The 19,847-nt window shown below is 40.7% G+C and overlaps 1 protein-coding gene across 12 annotated transcripts in view; it reads left to right on the top strand.

Annotated features, from left to right (window-relative positions):
* The window catches only part of SHANK2 (SH3 and multiple ankyrin repeat domains 2), a 363,547-nt gene extending 344,212 nt beyond the window's left edge, over positions 1 to 19,335 (top strand). For 9 of the 12 annotated variants that reach the window (XM_069804140.1, XM_069804143.1, XM_069804142.1 and 6 more), the window contains 3 exons: positions 879 to 990; positions 2,120 to 4,532; positions 15,150 to 19,335. In XM_069804140.1, coding sequence (XP_069660241.1) covers positions 879 to 990; positions 2,120 to 4,532; positions 15,150 to 15,723 — 3,099 coding nt within the window. In that variant the 3' untranslated portion in view covers positions 15,724 to 19,335. Of the gene's footprint in view, positions 1 to 878; positions 991 to 2,119; positions 4,533 to 9,911; positions 9,939 to 15,149 lie in introns of all 12 variants that reach the window. The other 3 variants (XM_069804145.1, XM_069804144.1, XM_069804146.1) reach the window with 3 other exon arrangements.
* Positions 19,336 to 19,847: the final 512 nt, after the last annotated feature.

Genomic DNA, 19,847 nt, shown 5'->3' with positions numbered 1-19,847 from the left:
GTTTCTCCTACTGCAGGCTTTTTATTATTCCTAATGGCATATATAATAGCTTAATTAAATAATACATGATGATATGTAAGGGAAGAATTGACATTAATACTATAGCACATATTAAAAATTTAACCTCCAGAACTCTGAAATCAGATTACTCGATGGCAGAATTTGCTCTTACGGAACTTCGCATATGAAAAAATAATTGTTTTTATTGCATTTTAGATGTATTTTTCCATTACCCACCCCTCCAAAAGAGCATCAGTCCTGATACAACAAGCACTTTACTGTTCTCAGCAGCTTGGGATGGAAGGAAATTAAGGCTATTCGAAGAGGCAGAAAACAAATAGTTTTGTGATGACCTACAAGGAGGGACAGTTGAGCGCATTGGGATTCAGGTGGCGTTCCTCAGTTCCTAGCTGAGATGCTGACTGCCAGTGTAGCCTTGCGCAAGACACCTTGAATCTGTGCAAGAGCAGGTCTGTTCTTCAGAAGTGAAGAGGGCATACAGCTTGGTGCAGAGTGAACATTAATATCTGCGCAGCGTGCGGCTACGCTTTTGGAAGCGAATGAAACAAAATGCGATTGCTCATGCTTTGTTTTTCTTACAGCACATCACATGTGCTGGAAATTTAACATATTGCCTTGTAAATAATTTCAACTAACTCCGCTTACAGCTGTTGTCATTTTAATAACATGTAAATAAAGCTCAGCCTTCCCTTTCTCTTCACCTCCCCCCCAAAATAATACCAAAGCTGTTGTTTTCCATAAGAATTCTAAGTAAAAGGGTTAGTGGATTAGCAGATATGACAGAAGAGTTATTTACATGTGAGAGAAAGACTTGCATGCTTTAATGCTTGTGGGGTTTTTTGTTTGCTTTTTTGTAGTCCATGTATGAGAGACAGGGTATTGCTGTGATGACGCCCACTGTACCAGGGAGTCCTCAAGGTCCTTTTCTGGGTATACCTCGGGGTACAATGAGAAGACAAAAATCTATAGGTAAAATGCTTCTCATGTATAGTTTGCTTGTGCATTAATCACATACTTTCAGTAACTTTGCTTCTTTTCCTAAAGCGTATTTCTCCAACACCTTTACCTCAGTGAATGACTGTTTGATTTTATACAAAGTTCATGAGAAAAGAAGTTTGTGTTAAGATGATATAATTTCCACATTCTGCTTTGATGGCAGTAGGCAAGTATTATGGAATTATAGTTTAATCCATTTCTTTAGAATGCTCCCTCTAACAAGGAAAGGTAGTGAGAAGGAAAACAAAAAAAAGATCAGTAGAAGTCCTTTGCGATGCATTACCTAGGGCAAAATGCTACTCCTTTTTTCTTTGATATTGAGGCAAAAGCATTGTAATGCTGTGTCATTTACAAAGGAATCCCTGTTGATCAAATGGAATAAAATTCACCTCTCTCTCATTCCAAATGATGACAATAGATGATTTTATAAACAGAGAAAAAAAGGAGCAGACCAAATTTGGGCTCGCTTTGTTCTCGATAGTAATCTTAGTAGTGTTAATTATCAATTTAGAAACACATTATGCTGACGTAAAATTAGCATCTAAATTATCCCGGTATTATCCAGTTTATTTATGTTAAAAGCCATATTTGTAATAATATAATGTCATCTTTTGAAATGAAATGTTATGATTTTTTTTTCCCCAATAGAATCTTCGCAGTCCCTTTGCTAAGTTTCAAATGCATCTTAAAAATTCATTAGGTTTCTAAGTCGCATTATTATATGCATTTATAGAGTGCTAGAGCAAGGCATAAGCTACTCTTCTGCACAGAATGTCTTCCCTGTTCAATAATTTTCACAGAAAATGTGCTTCTCTACAGCTACCTTGATGATACATAAAACCAAAACATCTGCCTACACATCAATGATCAGTTTAATTAAAATTCTGTAGCATCCTTTTTTAATTCTGGCATCTGGGCCTCTGGAAGTTCAACAAGAAAGAATGCTTATGGTAGGAACCAACCAAAAGACCTCTTTCATAATTTTGCATATGCCTCATGTCATGTGAAACACACCCCTGCATTTTAGGTTGGCTACAGAAATAATACAATATGAGGGATCCCAGTGGAAGACAGTGTTTAAAATATACTTTCTGATTTTTAGGCATAACAGAGGAAGAACGGCAGTTTTTGGCTCCTCCTATGCTGAAGTTTACCAGAAGTCTTTCAATGCCTGACACCTCTGAAGATATCCCACCACCACCACAGTCCTTACCTCCTTCACCACCACCACCTTCTCCCTCTCTGTACAACTCTCCCAAATCCCCAACATCAAGGAGCTATGGAACTATTAAACCTCCATTTAATCAGAATTCAGGTTCAAAAATTTCTTTGGTTAGGCCCGAGAACGTGGGAACAATGATAAGGGACAAGGGGATCTATTACAGACGAGAACTGGACCGATACTCTCTGGACTCTGAAGACCTGTATAGTCGGAGTGCCGCATCTCAGGCAAATTTCAGGAACAAGAGGGGTCAGATGCCAGAAAACCCATATTCTGAGGTTGGGAAGATTGCAAGCAAAGCAGTTTATGTGCCGGCCAAACCAGCGAGGCGGAAGGGGATGCTGGTGAAACAGTCCAACGTTGAAGACAGTCCAGAAAAGACCTGCTCTATTCCGATCCCGACAATTATTGTGAAAGAGCCATCCACCAGCAGCAGTGGGAAAAGCAGCCAAGGGAGCAGCATGGAGATCGATCCTCAGTCTTCAGAGCAACCTGGGCAACTCCGACCCGACGACAGCTTAGGCGTCAGCAGTCCGTTTGCAGCAGCCATTGCTGGAGCCGTGAGGGACAGGGAAAAGAGGCTGGAAGCAAGGCGTAATTCTCCAGCCTTCCTTTCCACAGACCTAGGAGATGAAGATGTTGGACTAACACCGCCAACACCACGTATGAGGCAATCTAAATTTACCGAGGAAGCAATGTTTAGTAGCGAGGATGGTTTCAGACAGCTTATGTCACCATCTCCGATTCCTGCCCCTAGAGAGCCTGAAAATCTTTTTAATAGCAGTGAACCCACAAATCAAAGTGACTCAAGGACATTAAACGCTTCGTCCAAAACGAAAGGTACTGAAAACAGTACAGTGGCAGCTAAGTCCACGAATGCATCCAGCTCGGATAATTACGTTCACCCGGTCACAGGAAAGCTATTAGATCCAAACTCACCACTAGCCCTCGCTCTCTCTGCCAGGGACAGAGCCATGAAAGAACAAACACAGCAGATTCCAGGCAAAGGAGATGCTGTTAAAGCTGACCTTAATAAACCGCTTTACATAGATACAAAGCTGAGACCGAACATCGAAACGACTTTTCCTGTTACTGCTACTGTCAGCAGGCAAAATACTCGTGGCCCATTGAGACGGCAGGAGACTGAGAACAAGTATGAAACAGATGCGGGGAAAGAAAAGAAAGCTGAGGAGAAGAAAAACATGTTGATAAACATTGTGGATACTTCGCAGCAGAAGTCAGCTGGCTTGTTAATGGTTCATACTGTGGACACAGCGAAGTCGGATGATACGCCCGAAGACGAAGAGGAAAAGGGAGCTGAAATGGAACCGACCCCCGAAAACTCACCGCCAGAGAGGCCAGAGGAGAGCGAGGAAGCAGAGAGTGAGCTGAACGTGCCTGCTGTGCCTGAGCCACCGGCATCTCCCTGCAAAACAATCGTAGCAGCGAGCTCTGTCGACGACCCTGTCATCTTGCCGTTCCGCATCCCTCCGCCACCCTTAGCATCAGTTGATATCGATGAAGAGTTTATTTTTACTGAGCCACTACCACCCCCCTTAGAGTTCGCCAACAGCTTTGATATCCCCGATGACCGCGCAGCTCCCGGTTCGGCTCTAACGGACTTGATTAAGCAAAGAAAAAATGGCACGCCTTCACCCGCGCCATTTGCCCCCAGCCAGCCAACAAATTCCTTAGACAGTAAAAAGCAAGTGGGTCTTTCAAACTGTTTGCCTGCCTCCTTTCTGCCACCCCCTGACAGCTTTGATAACGTCACTGACTCTGGGATTGAGGAGGTAGACAGCCGAAGTAGTAGTGACCATCACTTAGAGACAACCAGCACTATCTCAACGGTGTCCAGCATCTCTACCTTATCCTCGGAAGGGGGTGAGAACGTGGATACTTGTACAGTCTATGCAGATGGGCAAACATTTCTGGTGGACAAACCCCCAGTACCTCCTAAGCCAAAAATGAAGCCCATAATCAACAAAAGCAATGCACTTTACAAGGACGCGCTAATTGAAGAAACTGTAGACAGCTTTGTTATTCCTCCTCCCGCTCCGCCCCCACCTCCCATCAGTGCACAGCCCAATATGGCTAAAGTTGTTCCCCAAAGGACATCTAAACTATGGGGTGACGTGACGGAGGTGAAAAGCCCAATTCTCTCAGGCCCAAAGGCTAACGTTATTAGTGAATTGAACTCAATACTCCAGCAAATGAACAGAGAGAAATCCTCAAAGCCAGGGGAGGGATTGGAGTCACCTACTGGAACAAAAACTGCAAGTCTCAGTACAAGGTAAACGTAATTGACCAAATAATTTTCTGATAAAGGCTTGATTTTTTTCCATCCCTTCACTAATTTCCCCCACAAACCACATAGATTAAAGAAGAGCGTACTCTCTATTGTATATGGTTGCTTAATGAATAGTCTATGACAGTTTTACAGAGGAGAAGAATTTCCTACATTGTCAACATTTGTGTAGTCTACACCATAGGACAGGAGCTTTCTCAGTCTTCTCCATCTTGAAAGACAGTTTCCACAAACCTTTCCGTTGTTTTGATGTGAGTTACTGAGATTTATTTTTAAGAAGTAGTATTTTTCTCTTAAAAAAACCTTTCTTTTAAAATGTGGTGATAATTTAATTTTTCTTCAGTCCTATAACTTATTTTGGCTTCAAACAAGTAAAAAAAGTGGTTTTGCCTGGGCTTACTTCACGTTCACTGTGTGATGTCATTTGATTCATGCTGATACCTCTCATGATCCACTTTATCATGAAGCATAAAGTCGTCTTAGAAAATCACTCATTGAAATCACTTTGCACTATTCATGTTATTACTAAAAAGTTAATTTAGCATCTCTACCACTTCGTATTATGGGTTTTAAGTTCTTACTTTCTATTGCACACGCTTGTTAGTGAATAGTCTCTGACGTTTACAGGTTCAGCGAGGTGGCTTATTTCTCCCGACAGCAGCATCCCTGGTAGTGCAGTGCAATACATTTGCATATAAGTAGTTTCTGAAAGGCACTTACGTGATAAGTAACTTACAGTAGTCAGACACCATTGGGAATTGTCACATTTGTGTAGAATAATGATATAAAATCTTCAAATCCATGATTATGAAAAAGAAAAGGTAATTTTTTTTTAGTTTTACTGAGAGCCTGAGGTATTTCTTTTTGTGGTGTGGAATGGTTTGGCCTTACATACAGCAGTTAAATGTACCTTTTACTGAAGTATTGCATAGTGTTTGGCCCGCACTGCTCCACAGAAATGCATTTTTTGCAGAAATGCAGTGCTGACATTGATTTTAAAAAAAGATACCATCTAAGTAAATTTTATTAGAATTATTCTGCTGGATAATAAACAACTCAGCCTTTGAAAAGCTACTTTTCTTTGCATGCCTGAAGGTAATTTGGTTTTAGGGGAAGGGTGGCTCTGTTAATTGCAAATGATTGCTCATTCAGAAAACAGCATGATCAAAAGCCTCAGTGTCAGGTAGTTGTTATATTATTTCCCGCAAGATAGAAGTCAACAAACCGGTGACAGGGCGGTATGGAGGTTATACAATTTTTAGAATGAAGAGATGGAAGAAAAACACTGAATTTCTGGAATTCCTGTCAGTGGCACCTGACTAGATGTAGTAGAAATTGAGTTGTCTGTACAGGAAAAGCCTTAATACATGAAAAAAAATACAATGAAAACTGTACAAGAAAAACAATATATACTGGCTGCCTCATGAAGACAGTCTTTAAACAAAGTTAGCACAGCAGCAGGACACGATACGTTTGAGAATACCTCAGGCAAGCATAAAATCAATACTTGTGCAGTAAGCTTGAATTTACGTAAGTCTTGTCTTGCAGATGACTCTGACAGTTTCATTTCATATGATTTTTCTTATGTCTTCAAGAATACTATTTTTATAGACCTTGATCGTCTTTCTTGTTAAGCCATATGAATATATTGCCTCTAGCTTCATATGTATAATATTATTTATCATCTTTTATATATAAACTGATAGTTATTTCCAGGTTACAGCAGAGATCTTTAGTGTCCCTATTTTATTAGAAAATAACTGAGGCTGGCAACTACAATGTATTGTAAATATGTCAAAGTATTATCATTGCTGAGAGGAAAATGAAAAGTAGAAGCAAATAGAGATACATCTTTTTTGTGAAAGGACATTTAAACAGGTATAAAGGCTGGAAAAAAAATTGAAAGTCTGCTATATCACTTCAGTGGAGAAAAGCAAACTATCACGTAGGCAAGAGTAGTCCCGTATCTGTTACATTTTAGACAAAGATCTGACTTTGACAGTGCTAGAAAGTTACATTGCTTTTCTGTCTTTTAGCTTTTTTAATTCTTATAACTCAGCTTTGGCAAATTACATAGTCTTCGTTATGGAATACAGAGACTCAATTTGGCAACAAACCCCCACAAAGCATTATTTCAATGTGGCTGAAATCCTACTTCTTTCCCGAAAAGTAAACCCAAACAGGCATCTTTGCAAACTAGAGAGAGGATCTTGGGATATAACAATACCAGAAGACCTATGAGGTAATAAGTAAGAAAAGTTGTCAGTGACATAGAGCAGCAAAACTCTTGGCTGCCATTTGACTGTGGAAGAAAATGACACTTCCACAGAATTCCCAGTGGGAACGGAAGGTACGAGGGCTGTATTTTGTTTCCTTCTGTTTTCAAAACTGAAGGGATTCCACTATTTTTTAATTGAGGTGAGTTGAAGATAGTAAAATGATCAGAACAGGTTAGTCAGGAGTTCTTTTTGAAGCTAAGTCATAAATCAGAGACAGCAGAAGAGAGCCAACTCTCTACAGATATTAAAAGTATGTTTTAAAAGGTGCTGCAGGCAATTCCTTTTCCTCTTAACAAAAGTGAGGCAGAGAGATGTAAATGGAGAATTTCACGTGTAGATTCCAAAGTCCTGCTTGTCAACCAGCGGTGGTTTTTACCGTGGTGTCTGCCTGGCTGCGCCCGTGCCCGGTTCCCAGCTGTCCCTGGAGCAAGGCTGGCACCTTCCCCTCTCTCCGAGCTTAACCAGCTTCACGTTCCGGGGGCGGATGAGAGAGGATTGATTTCTGAGCTTGATAAAGAGGGAGCAAAAGGCTAATAGCAAGATTTAGCACAGTGGAGAAAATGCTCCGATTTCTTTTTGTTGTGCCGTGTATGTTTATGCCCTGAACTGTCTGCATTACATTTTAGTTCTGTTCTCAAAGGTGTTTGCGTAAAAGCGATGGATGCATGGTAAATGCTTCCCAAAGGCATTCTTTTTACTGCTTTTACTCCTGCCTTATCTTCTAAAAAGTTAAATAAATTACAGCCTTTCTAGCCCAATTGCACGACTGACACAATTTGTGACAAAGCTGTCAAATATTATGACCAAGGAATACCATCTTGCCAAAATTCCAAGTATTAAAGCTAATATTTAAATTTTAAAGCTAAAATTCTTAAGAGTTTCTTGATTTTTCTTCTAATAGTGTAAAGTCTAGGACAACTAATTGTAGGGCTCGTAGCCCTTTTATGTGAGGTAGCATTAGAACGGGAGCAAGGAATTTTAGCTCATAGAAAGCAGGAATTCTGCTAAATTAAAGAACAACTCGTTAGCTCTGCTAAAGGAACAGTGATAAAAAATGAGTATGCCTGTTCATATCCTTCAGCCAAAGAGAAGTATTGGGAAGTGTTATAAATAGGAACATTGTTCACAGGCTCGCTTGGGTTATGTTCACAGCACTAGCAGCCTGATGAAATTAAAAATATATATTTGCTCATTGGAACATACATGAAGTTATAGCCCAGACAGCAATCCTAAATATCACTAGGAGTTACTTTTGCACAGCCCATAGACATACAATTGTAGTTCACTCACGGCAATTGCCCCGTTACGGTAGCATAGAGGTGAATTAAATTGTAGCTAGTTGGGTAATGGCTTGCTACAGAAATCCATAAAAATATCTTCTTTCTATGTTTTTGATAAATGAGGATTAGGAAGAGATTGTTCTACAGCATTGAGCAGCATTTCTCTCTCAATTATTACATTAAAAAACGACCCTAGACTAGCTTTTTTTCTCTGCACATTGGTTTAGCAATAATTTTACACGGTGTATTTATAGTTTTCCGTGGTTCTTATGGAGACACCGATTTTCAAGATTTTTAAATAGAGCATGGAAACGTTTGGCTGGAAATCATCTGCTTCTCAGCGGCAGTGACCAGCCGTGGGATAGGAAAAAGGAGACTGGTAGGGGAAGGAAAAGAGGAAGAAGCGAAAGGATGTGCTTGCTTACTTTGTACTAATAAAAGCGTAATTAAAGGGTTTGATTAGAAGGTTCTGGAACAGAGCTCCAGATCCCACTCCCAATTTTGGCCATCAATTACTTTAAGAAGTTTTGGAGATCAGTCCTAGCGATGGAGATTTTTATCTGGTGGATCCGTGTAGTCAGGCCGCAACGTCTGACCGTCCCTTCCTCCATTTTTGCCCATCCTTCCTTAAAGGAAACGTTAAGGCTGTTTAGATACGGGGCTCCATTTGACCCAAATACCCAGAACTAAAACCCCAATGGTGAGCTCTGGTCACGATTCCCGTTTCCAAATTCGGATATGCACCGGTACGGAGACGGGAAAACCCAGCCCGGGGGAGCCCCGCGGTTCGGCAGGTGATGCTGCGCTGCCGGCGAGCGGGGCGCGACATGTAACGGGAGTATCAACCATGATGCTCTAAATATAGCGGTGCTATAAATTCACTTGAGAAGCTACTGACTTCTATATGGAGCTGATAAAAGCAATGGGGAGAAGACCGACGCAGGGGGTTTTATCCGGTGAAGGGAGGAGCGCTCGCTCTGTCTGCGAACCCAGCAGTCGCTTAGCAACATAACGATCGAGGGCAAACCTGCGAGATCGACTGAATAATATCAGTGTGATTAACGTAGAATAGACCCAGTGGCTGCGAAGGAGAAAAAACACAACCCCCAGTGAAAACAGCATCCTTCCACCAGGACTCCAGGGTACCAGTAAGGAATAATGAAGAGCACCTGCTGCTGCTCTCTACCATCACCATACCAAAATGATCAATAGCTTTGCCATAGGGAGAAAACAATTTCTATTTCAAACGGTGTTTACGTTTCTCCGGCTGTGTTTGCACAATGTCCCCGTGGCCTCTGGGGCAGGTTGGGCGTCACTCCTGGTAGTGGGAAATGCTCATTATAAATGTGGGAGTTAGGAAGGATGCTTAACCATGCAGGATCGAGTCCTCTAGGAAGAATAACCTCTACTGTGTTGGCATAACAAGTTTTAAAAGTGAAACTGCCTATGGCCAGGGGTTTTCTCCAGCTCTGAATTTTTTTTTTTTAATGACTATCTGGAAAAGTTCCTATTTTTTCACAAACAGGTAAGGCAGAACTGAATTTAGTAGCAAGTCCTGCATAGGGACTGAGCCTACATTTGGTTTATTGTAAAGGATGTCTGGATTTTGCAGATGATGAAATACGTATCTTGTGGGATAACTTCAGTTTACTGTTCAGTTTACTGCTGTCCCATTAGATTCATTTCATTTCGTTAACCGTTTATCAGCCAATTTCACAGGATTGCTTGCTTTGTCAGTAATTTTTGCAGTGTTTCAGTCATTCCATTTTGTCATTTTTATTTGCTGTCATGACTGCTGTTGTCAGAAGAGGGTCATGCTGAAGTGCCATGAAGTAAGTGACAACCATAAAGCATAGAGTATTCTATGTTGTACATTCTGCTTCTTTTTAATGCTCACTCATTGTTATTGCATTTTAGTGATTTTGTGTTGACTTTGTTACAAAGTGCGATGTGGATTAGATCATCCTAATCCAGAAATGGTAGCCATTCTAAAACCGGAAGGAGGGTGTCATCTCAAGCTGAAATAAAAGCCACTTTCATCAGAGAAGTATTCAGCAAATGTTTTGATAACATGAGCACGTAAGACTAGATTCCTGAACTCATGTCTGAGCACCTAAATAAGGAGCATGATTTTGCAAATGTGCCCAAATTCTGCTGGATTTTTGGAGGCGGAGGGGTGGGGAGGGATGATTACTGCCGTTTTTACATACCTATGTGAGTTTAAAAGACAAACTATCCCTCGAAATAATCAAGATCGACTTTGGTCATCACTGTCGAGTCTTTCGTCCTTGGAAGCTGTGGGATTTCCCCCTTTCTCCTTCCAGCTTCCCTTGGCCTTTTTTTCCCCGCAGCTCTCCAAGGAGAGAGGGCTGAGGCCATCTCCTGGTCCTCTGCCCCTCAGCAGCACCATTCCCTTACCGCCGGTTTCCAGACATTTGTACCATTTGCATGGGAACTGTTGCTCTTGAACAGACTCCCACAGACCTTAATGATTATTCTTCGCTCCAGCTGAACGGTTACTTGCAACCACCATTTCTCAATCCTTCTCACTAAAATAACGCTATTATAAGAAGATCTATATCCTGCCAGTCATCACGTCAGCCCTTGTTCTTAATCTTCCCCCAAAACAGACAATTATTGTCTTACTTTCCTGCCACACAATTTTCCTTTGATGGTCCAAAAAATAAGTAAAAATATAAGAGACAAAGGCAAAAATCTGTAAAAAGTTAGTTTCTCTGTATAGGGACCCATTTCACTCACCGGTTCTCTTGGTTGTTAAGATTTTTTTCACTGATACAATGGAAGAGCTTTGTCAGAAACAGCAAGTCTTTCGGCAAGTTACAGGATAAAACAGCTCCCATGAGAGCATAATGGTTTTTTGGGTTTTTTACATGGGAGGCTCCTAGGAGTTGTTGCAGTATGCCATCTTTCACTGATTTGCTTCTGATATTAAGTTAACGGTAAATTTCAATCCTGCAAATCTAATTTAAAATTTGAAAGAATTTCTTGCCTATAAGCTGTGTTGATGACTTTTATACTTGGAGGCTGCATCATTGTTACATAGGAATTATATATTGTGATTTTAACATGAGGCAACATAATGGGCATTGCAATCAGTGCAGTCTTACAGCAGCAAATGGTTCTAAATTACTACCATATGCTGATTCTAATAGAGCAAATTTTATTTAAGATAATTATCAGACTTTTCACCTTTTCAAAAATGAAATTTGGGTTTAGGCAGATTTAATATGTTTAGTATAACAGATGATCAAATAAGGCATAAGAAATTGTTCTTATTAAAAATCTGGACAACCCACAATGCAACAAAACCATGCCTGCTCTCCAGCTGGAATGTGCTGGCTCCTTATTGACCAGGATACCAATCAACCGTAAAATGCAAGACAGCTGATGGTTTCGAGGCTGTGTCTGCGTCACAGATTGGATTGGAGATGTCGTAAATTATAATTTAGGATGCATAGGAGTTACACAAATATGTGTGGGTTTTTTCCTTGGATTACAATTACAGTACAGCAGTCTCTGTAACATGCTGGAGTTGATATGGCAGGTGAACGAAGGCGAAAAGAAAGGGAAAAAGTGAATCTTGGAATTAAAGACTTCAAACTGAAAGCCTGGAAATGCATCCGTGGGTTTCGGCAGAGTGGCATGACCTTCACGAGGGCTGTGTCCGTGCCGTGAAGGCTGCGGAGCTGCTAGCAGAGCCGGCTGAAGCACAGCAGCTGGGAACGAAGCACAAACTCCATCTTGCAGGTTGCTGAATAATTTTGGAGGCAGCAGTGACCTCAAGTTGCTGGGGTTAGAACTCACCCTGAAAAGGACCGCTGCTGCAGCAGTGGGGACACGTACTGACTCACAGTCTGCGTGCCCAAGTGTGTAGCAGAACTAACAACTTTCTCGAAGAAGGTGTGTTGCTGGAGGATTAAGTCTGTTAATGATAACAAAGTGCTCTGAGCTTTCTGATAAAAGGGGTAATATTTATAATAACTTGAATACTGATGTGGGTATAAACTGAGCTGGTATTGAAACCTGATTAATCAGCTAAAATAAAGAAGTTTCTTATCATGGTTCCAGAGATGCATGTGAATAGTCAGCAGTCCTGAACTATGGCTTCAAAAAAGCAAGATGCCCACAGATCTTTTAATATTGCTCGTAGCCATGCGAAGCCATTACTTTGATCCAGGCTGACAGAAAGCAAAGTACAACGTTGCCCGTATTGCTTTGCTCACCCAGTATTACTGCCCGTGGGTCTGAGAAAGTTAGGTAACACTAGTCTAAGGAATACTTAAAATAAAAGCACACAGTTTACTTTGGGCTTTTTTCTTTTAGTGGCTTAATGTACTTTCTTTAAAGGAGCAGTGACAATGATTCCCTGAACAAGGATGGGCAGGGAGTCTGTGAAAGGAACAACACAGAGAAGAAGCAGCAAAAGTGAGTTACAAAGCAGAAGGTGTACACTGAGCCTGGAGTTGTAAGTCAAGTAACAGAAATGATCTTTCAGCATCTAGCATAATAGAAGAGAGATTTTCATCATCCATTTGATATTGCCACAATGGGTGTGAATACAAAAACATAATTTCTAGTATTTGCAAGACAGGAAAGTTAACTAAAAGGGTAACTGCAGGTAAAGAGATAAGGGGACATCTCCACATTTATACAAAACTCATCCTGCTCTTCTCACAATCACTAGGACTGCATTATCCCAACCTTTTGCAAAGCAGGATTTTTTTTTTATTTAAAATTATATCATGCCTTATTAAAGTGTGTGAGACTCCTAACGCTAAGTTAAAGTAGGTAGAAATAACTTGCTCCCCTTGGTTAGTATAATTTAATAGTTTCTTGCCATAGACTTTTTCTTTGGAAGAATGCTTAGCTCCAGTCCTGGAAGACAATGAGAGCCATTAAGCTCCAAAAAAAATCACAGGAAACACTCAAAACCTTGCCAAGTGTTTCCTTTCTTTGTTAAATTACAAAGACATAAGTGCTAAAAGTATTGTTCCTACTGTGTTTTAAGTGAAGTGCCAATCTTTCAACTCTCAAAAAGATCCCCCTGTTCCCATTGAAATACATGGAACAATTTGTGGGAAATCAGTGGGATTGCTCATGTGAATAACATGTACGTTCTCCAAAAAGTTATTCTTGGTGCTTTTCTAATAACGCGGTGTTGGAGCTTTATTTGAATGAGACTCGCTGTGATAACGTGCGTGCTCTGAATCTCGGTGTAGCGGTGCTGTAGGTTACCCGATGTCTTCGGTTTGTTAATTATGTGCCAAAGCCCCAGACGTGATGCGGGGAGCATGTAGCTAACGGAGCTGATGACAACTCCCCTCCTGCGGGCATTGACAATTAGATTGCGCCGGGGAGCAGACCCAGCGAGACACCGTAACCCGGCAAGCAACCTCCTCTGTCCCAGCGGCCGCAGGTCTCCGCGGGAAGGAGCGAAGGGGTCATCCTCACCCAGGGCAGAGGAGCACGAGAGGACTTCTCATTTATAAAGCAGATCTAGTGGTGAGGGCCATACCTCCGAGAGAACAGATGTGGGGTTTGACCCCTGCAGCATGGATAACTTTTGATACTTCATTTGGTGGCAGTTAACACAAAATCTTTAAGCGGTGGCTTAGGAAGAGACCGCAGTTTCTTCCCTAACAGCACTTTAAATATGGAGGCTCCAGAACCACGCTCTTTCTTTGGCTCCCTAAGAGCTTTTCTGCACGGTGGTGAATCTGCATTATTAATGAAAGCGTTTGTTTCTGACATCGTGCACCCAAGGCACCTTCGGTTCTGCCCAGGCGTGACAGATCAGGCCTGGGGGCAATCTGGGACTCAGATACAGAGGGCTTCGGGCAGGGTCTGGGTTAGAAATCTAACTACGGCATCCTCCAGATCGTCCTCTGGAGTCCGTGGCATCGCTTCAAGGATAAATAAATCCTTCCTTTGGTCTGGAAGTGCCTGAAATTAGTTGTATGAGGGTTTTTTCCCTAGTTGGCACGGTGTTTTAAAAGTGAAAAACTCTGGATCTTAAGGCACCCAAGGGTTCAGTGGAAGATCCTGAAGTGCGCACGCTGACTGGCAGAGTTTTCTCATGAGAAGTAAGTACTGTAGGGTTAAGCGTTTTATGATATGAACAGACCTCAACCTGGATCTTCTGCTTCTAAATTTGTTCTATAGCCACTAGACAAAAGCAGACTCATCTGCTCCTTCACGCACCCTGTCAGCCTCTCGGCAAGTTTCATGCCTGCTTAGTTTGGAATCTGAAATTTCCTTTAGGCGAGAGATAGGTGCCAGTGACTTCATCGCAACTACATCACCTCTGGGCATGCACAGTAACAAGAATTTTGTCTCCTTAGGTTTTGTACTGAAACTGCCAAAGTATAATTTCTGGTTAGAAGGAAATGGACACAGAAGTCCTTTTATGAACCTTCGAAGGTGTCTTCCATTTTTAAAGCACGAAAAGGCCAGCTGAACAGAAACAGAAATAAGATGAACCTGTGGAGCACGTTCTGTAAACAAATGGAAATACAAACATGCCCTGTAATACAAACATACCGTAAAATTCACCGAGTGGGTGCCCAAAGATCCAAAATCCAACGCTTCCGATACTTTCCATAACTACTGTTATTAGCTGTGTTATCTAACAGTGTGTAAAACTGAAACGAAGGCTCTCACCCCTCCGTACAACGAAGGGAAGCTCAACTGATTGCACTTCACGGGGAGCACAAAGTGCTCGTGCCACTTGGTGTTTCTCATTTAACCGTGAGTTAATTTGGTGTAGCCTTAAAAAGGAAGAATGTGCTCTGGAAGGTGTTTTTCTGAACTGCTGATAAGCAAAGGTTTTGTTTTTAACTATGGCTTACCATTGATGATTGTTTTACGGGAAAGATTTAATGATACCGTCTTAGTACTTTTAACCTTACTAAAAAAAGAAAATATTCAAGCATTCCGAAACTATATTTACCACGCGTTGATACGGCCAACCTTTCAGCTGGTGGCCGATGTATCTAACTTTCCATGTCTGTTTCCCATTTCAGGAGCACGGAAGTCATGAGTACTGTCTCAGGTACACGAAGTACAACAATCACTTTTACTGTCCGACCTGGAACCAGCCAGCCGATCACACTGCAGAGCAGGTCCCCAGACTATGACAGTAGGACCTCAGGAGCAAGACATGCTCCAAGCCCTGTGGTTTCACCAACAGAGATTAATAAAGACATCATGCCTGCTCCTCTGACTGCTTCTGCTTCAGCTTCATCTCCTTCTCCAACTTTGTCCGATGTATTTAGCCTACCCAGCCAGCCCCCTTCTGGGGACTTATTTGGCTTGACCACAGGGCGCAGCAGGTCTCCTTCTCCCTCAATATTACAACAGCCAATCTCAAATAAGCCTTTTACAACTAAGCCTGTCCACCTGTGGACTAAACCAGATGTGGCAGATTGGTTGGAAAGTCTAAACTTAGGTGAACATAAAGAAACATTTATGGACAATGAAATAGATGGCACTCATTTACCAAATCTACAAAAGGAAGATCTGATAGACCTTGGAGTGACTAGAGTTGGGCACAGAATGAACATAGAAAGAGCTTTGAAACAGCTGCTGGACAGATAAGAATAGCTATTTTTGCCTCACAAACTTCTGTTGATAACTAGAGATGGGCTGGTACTGAAATACCCCAAATGCCTTGTCTGTCTGCGAGTGCCAGCAAAATTGGGGGGGAGGGGGAAAACAGTTGAATTCCTGGTACTCAGGTAATGCAGACTGTATGCTACATGCCCAAACATAAATCTAAATATGTTACGTGAGTGGGGCCATTTTATTTCAAAGTTGTGGGGAGATACGAGAGAGAGAGAGAAAATTGTTAACTTCAAAACCACTATCTCTTGATAACGCCCTTCTGCTGGAACCGTTACATACCACTTTTCTTTCAATTTAAAATGGCAGGCATTTCATTTTTTTACTGAAAAGCACTATATTCTCTCCTTGACATTCAGTCTCCGAGCAGGCTTCCTTCCCCAACCCTTAGTTCCTTTTAAGAGGACAGATTGCTTCATTACCATTCAAACCCATTTTTATTAGTAGCAAAGGCACAGTATTAAAAGACAGGTGCAGAAGTTCATATTACTGGTTTTTATTAGTTTAGCTCTCTGATTTGTTGGCAGTGAAGCTGGTTGTTCTGCTGGAATTAGTTCAAAGGTAACCTTGCTCTGTTTTACCTGGTATTTCTTTATTTCTGCAGTTACACTTAGCACTCTTCCAAGGTGGCAGAACAAGTTCAATACATGCTCCATTGACTTGACCTGTAAGACGATGCAGACGTTGCATAAAAACTGAGGAGGAATGCACACTTAGAGGTACAACAAAATGAAGCTAGTTTGAACCTGAGACCCCCAGTTTTCAACCAGCTAAACTACTGCTAAGTCGCAATATGAACTCTACAAGCCAGTAAAAATTTGGGGTTATGTACAGACGCGTCTTTTGGACTTCACAGTCAGATACTCAAATATGCTGAACCCTCAGAGGTGCTCTTTAATTCAGTGAGTGGTAAGTGCTTGGCTATTTTGAACATCAGGCCAAGAAAGAAGAAAAAGATAGATGAATGTTCCCATTGAAGTCAGCGGGAAGGTTGCCAGTATTTTAAGTGAGAGAGGGCTTTCAGCCTGTTAGCAGAAATGGCAATGTTTCAGCTTGTTAAAAAGGCGAAAAAGGTAAAAAGGTAATGCCAAGACGGAACGAGGTACGCAGTGTCTCGGAACGCGTGCGTTCCAAGGGCCAGGAGAATTGGGTAGGTATCCAGTTTCTCATTTTTATCGCTGTTAACAGGTCTTGGCTTCTGGACAAGGAGAGCAGACCGAGCACTTCAGGGGGAGCTGGACGCTGCCCATCGGCCTCCAGCGATTTCTTTGCCCGGCTGGTAGTGGGGTCGCGGGAGAGGTGCGTGCCCCCTACGAGCAACCGGGCGGCTGTGGCCGAGCGGGGACTGGGCGGTGGGCTACCGGAGCTCGAGGGCTTCCCGGGGGACTTCAGTCAGCGGGGGAGAAACACAGAGATTTGGTCAATCTGACTTTTTTTTTTTTTTTCTTTTTTTTTTTAAAGTTAACAAGTCTCTCTCTGCATGTTTGAACTCCCCTTGTAATTAACACCTCTTAATATCTGTGAGTTTTGTAGGTCTTTATTAACATACTCTTCAAGATGTTCAAGGTGGGTAAATTGTGTGTGGATGGCTAGACTGCCTACCTACCATACTTTCAGGTTCTCTTACATTTTGCAAGGTACCTGAACTTTCTTTCCTTGATATGGTCCTTGACATGGTCCAGCCTATCTCTAATTTTTTTATTGTGATTATTTTTGCTCACAAACAAGTGTCTAATTAGGTCTGCAACAGCCCTAGTATGAGTACATAAAGTTTAGCATTTTAAATATCTTTCTTTACTGCAAGTTTAAATAGTTGTACAGATAGTTTATAAGCACAATATTTTAAGAAAATAAGTGGCTGGTCTACTGGGCAGCCTTTGTGCCACTTCAGTGCTAGAAAGTTAAAATACAAAAAAAAAAAAAAAACTTTTGTGGTTTACTACTATTTCTGTGGAATAATTATGAAGTCTTGACCTTTTTAAAATCAACCTCATTTGGATGCATCTGAACCAGCAGAGCTGTGTTATATTTTCTATCTTTGCTAGAACTTCTACAAAGGAGGATGAATATTTCTTCAAAAGTGGTTATAGTTACCAACGCATTGGATACTCATAAAAAAAACAACTTATTTAGCCTCCTGCCCCCTTTACGGAACAACAAATCTTTTGACTTAACATCTGTTACTACGCTATATTTGTATTTGAAAGTTCCAAGTAACCTTGTAATAAAACTCAAATACTAAGGCATTTTACTTTCAAGAGTACTGAATTTTTCCGTAGGCGTTGTAGAAAACGGCAGTTTCATTCAGATAGTCGATACAGGCAACTTGAGGCCATCAAATACTTTAAGAAGTGTAAAAATGGTAATTTAGCCATCATTGTCTTCCATTTGGTGATATGACAGAATTCAGTAAATAAACCACTAATGCCATGCTCTTTTTTTTGTTTCTTCGGGTACAGCTGATATTACCTCTATAACATGTGCCAGAACATACATTAGAAAACACGGTAGTAAAAGAAAACGTAGAAGTTGACTTTTAAGCTGCTTTTTAATCACAACCTTCCTGTTGAATTTCCGTTGAACAAGTGCTGACATACGCGGTAAATTCCAGTTGACGGTAATCCCTTTCTTACACAGGTGTGTTTCTTGCTCGTGTATCTTTTCAGGTACTGAAAGACTAGGTTCAATACAATTAGTAGAAAAGAGGTTTAACACGTTAAAGAGCTAATGAAATAGTTTATTTTTTACATAGTGTCTTACAAAGTAAAGGTAAGGAGACCTGAGAGGACCTACTTTCACCAATAAAATACACCTCTGCCAAGACGAATTGGTCTCTAGCTCTGTGATGATTTTGCTACAGAAAGCAATAGTAACAGATACGACGTTGCCTCCGAGTATTTTCGTCAGTCTGGAAATGTTGGGAGGAGAGAAGACCCATTTATTTCATGCTACTATGATAGTGAAAAACAAGTTGTTAGAGGTCTATGAAATACGTTATGATATTCTTGGGTTTTAGGATCAACTTTTGTTTATATACTGTAATTTAAATAAATTGCATTTACATGCCTAGTTTCTGTAATATTTGTGTATACAATACCAAAATCTTACAAGATGTAAATTGTGTATAACTGCACAGACTCCTTTCCCTAGGTGTCTGAGAACATTTTAAGTTTAATTCATATATTATAAAATGACTAGATGTGACTGTTGATTTACAGAATTTACATATCACAAAAGTTAATTATTTGTGGTACTTAAGTTAATAAAAATAGTGATTTTTTTTCCTCAGTTCTTAAAAAGCATTACCCAGTTGATCTGGCGATGATTATGTGTATGAGCCACAAATATTGATAATTTTTCCATTACATTTTTTCTTTTCTTTTCTAGATATTAATATGTTTCTCGCTATAGTTTGTGTAACAACTTGTGTTCACGTTATCTATGTTGCTGTAATTTTTGTGCTTTAATTCCTCTTATTTCGACTGATTAAAAAAATCAAGCTCCTGTAACTTGCACTTTTCCCCAATCCTTAATACTCTTGTATGGCAACCAAAATTACTGTAAGAAATAAATATAATATTGCACTAAGGTTGTGGTTCTGATTGCAAACAGAGAACACTGTCTGAATTTTTATTAAAAAAGTTGCCAAAAACCTTGCAATCTGATATTATTGAAAGTGCATAAAATGCTTTAACAAAATGTAGATAGAATTAAGGCAAAATAATTGATTTATTGTTGGGAAAAACATTTCCTTTTTATTTCTTCTTTTTGGTTAAAGCATTCTTTATGCCGAACGTTAGTTCATTTACTGAATTTCAGATTCATGTTTGGAATTTGAAAAGTAAAAATTTTCAGCAAGAGGTAGAAAAATACATATCTATTTGCCTTAAGGGGGATTTTGAATAATCATTGAATGTTTTTTTCTTGGCTGAGCGTGTGTGTGGGGATGCATGCTCTGAACTTAGTACTACTGGTCGTATAAGGCACTCGATTCTGGCTCTGTTCTGCAATTTAAAAAGGCATCGAAAAGTTGGGGGGAGGAAGGGGGGGGGCTGAAGTTTTTGTAGGGCAGAACAGCTTTACAGAGGAGAAAAAAAAGG

This window comes from Haliaeetus albicilla, chromosome 16 (assembly GCF_947461875.1).
Source record: "Haliaeetus albicilla chromosome 16, bHalAlb1.1, whole genome shotgun sequence".
NCBI classification, from domain to species: Eukaryota; Metazoa; Chordata; class Aves; order Accipitriformes; family Accipitridae; genus Haliaeetus; species Haliaeetus albicilla.
Note: the sequence above shows the minus strand (reverse complement) of the source record. Positions and strands in the feature narration are given on the sequence as shown.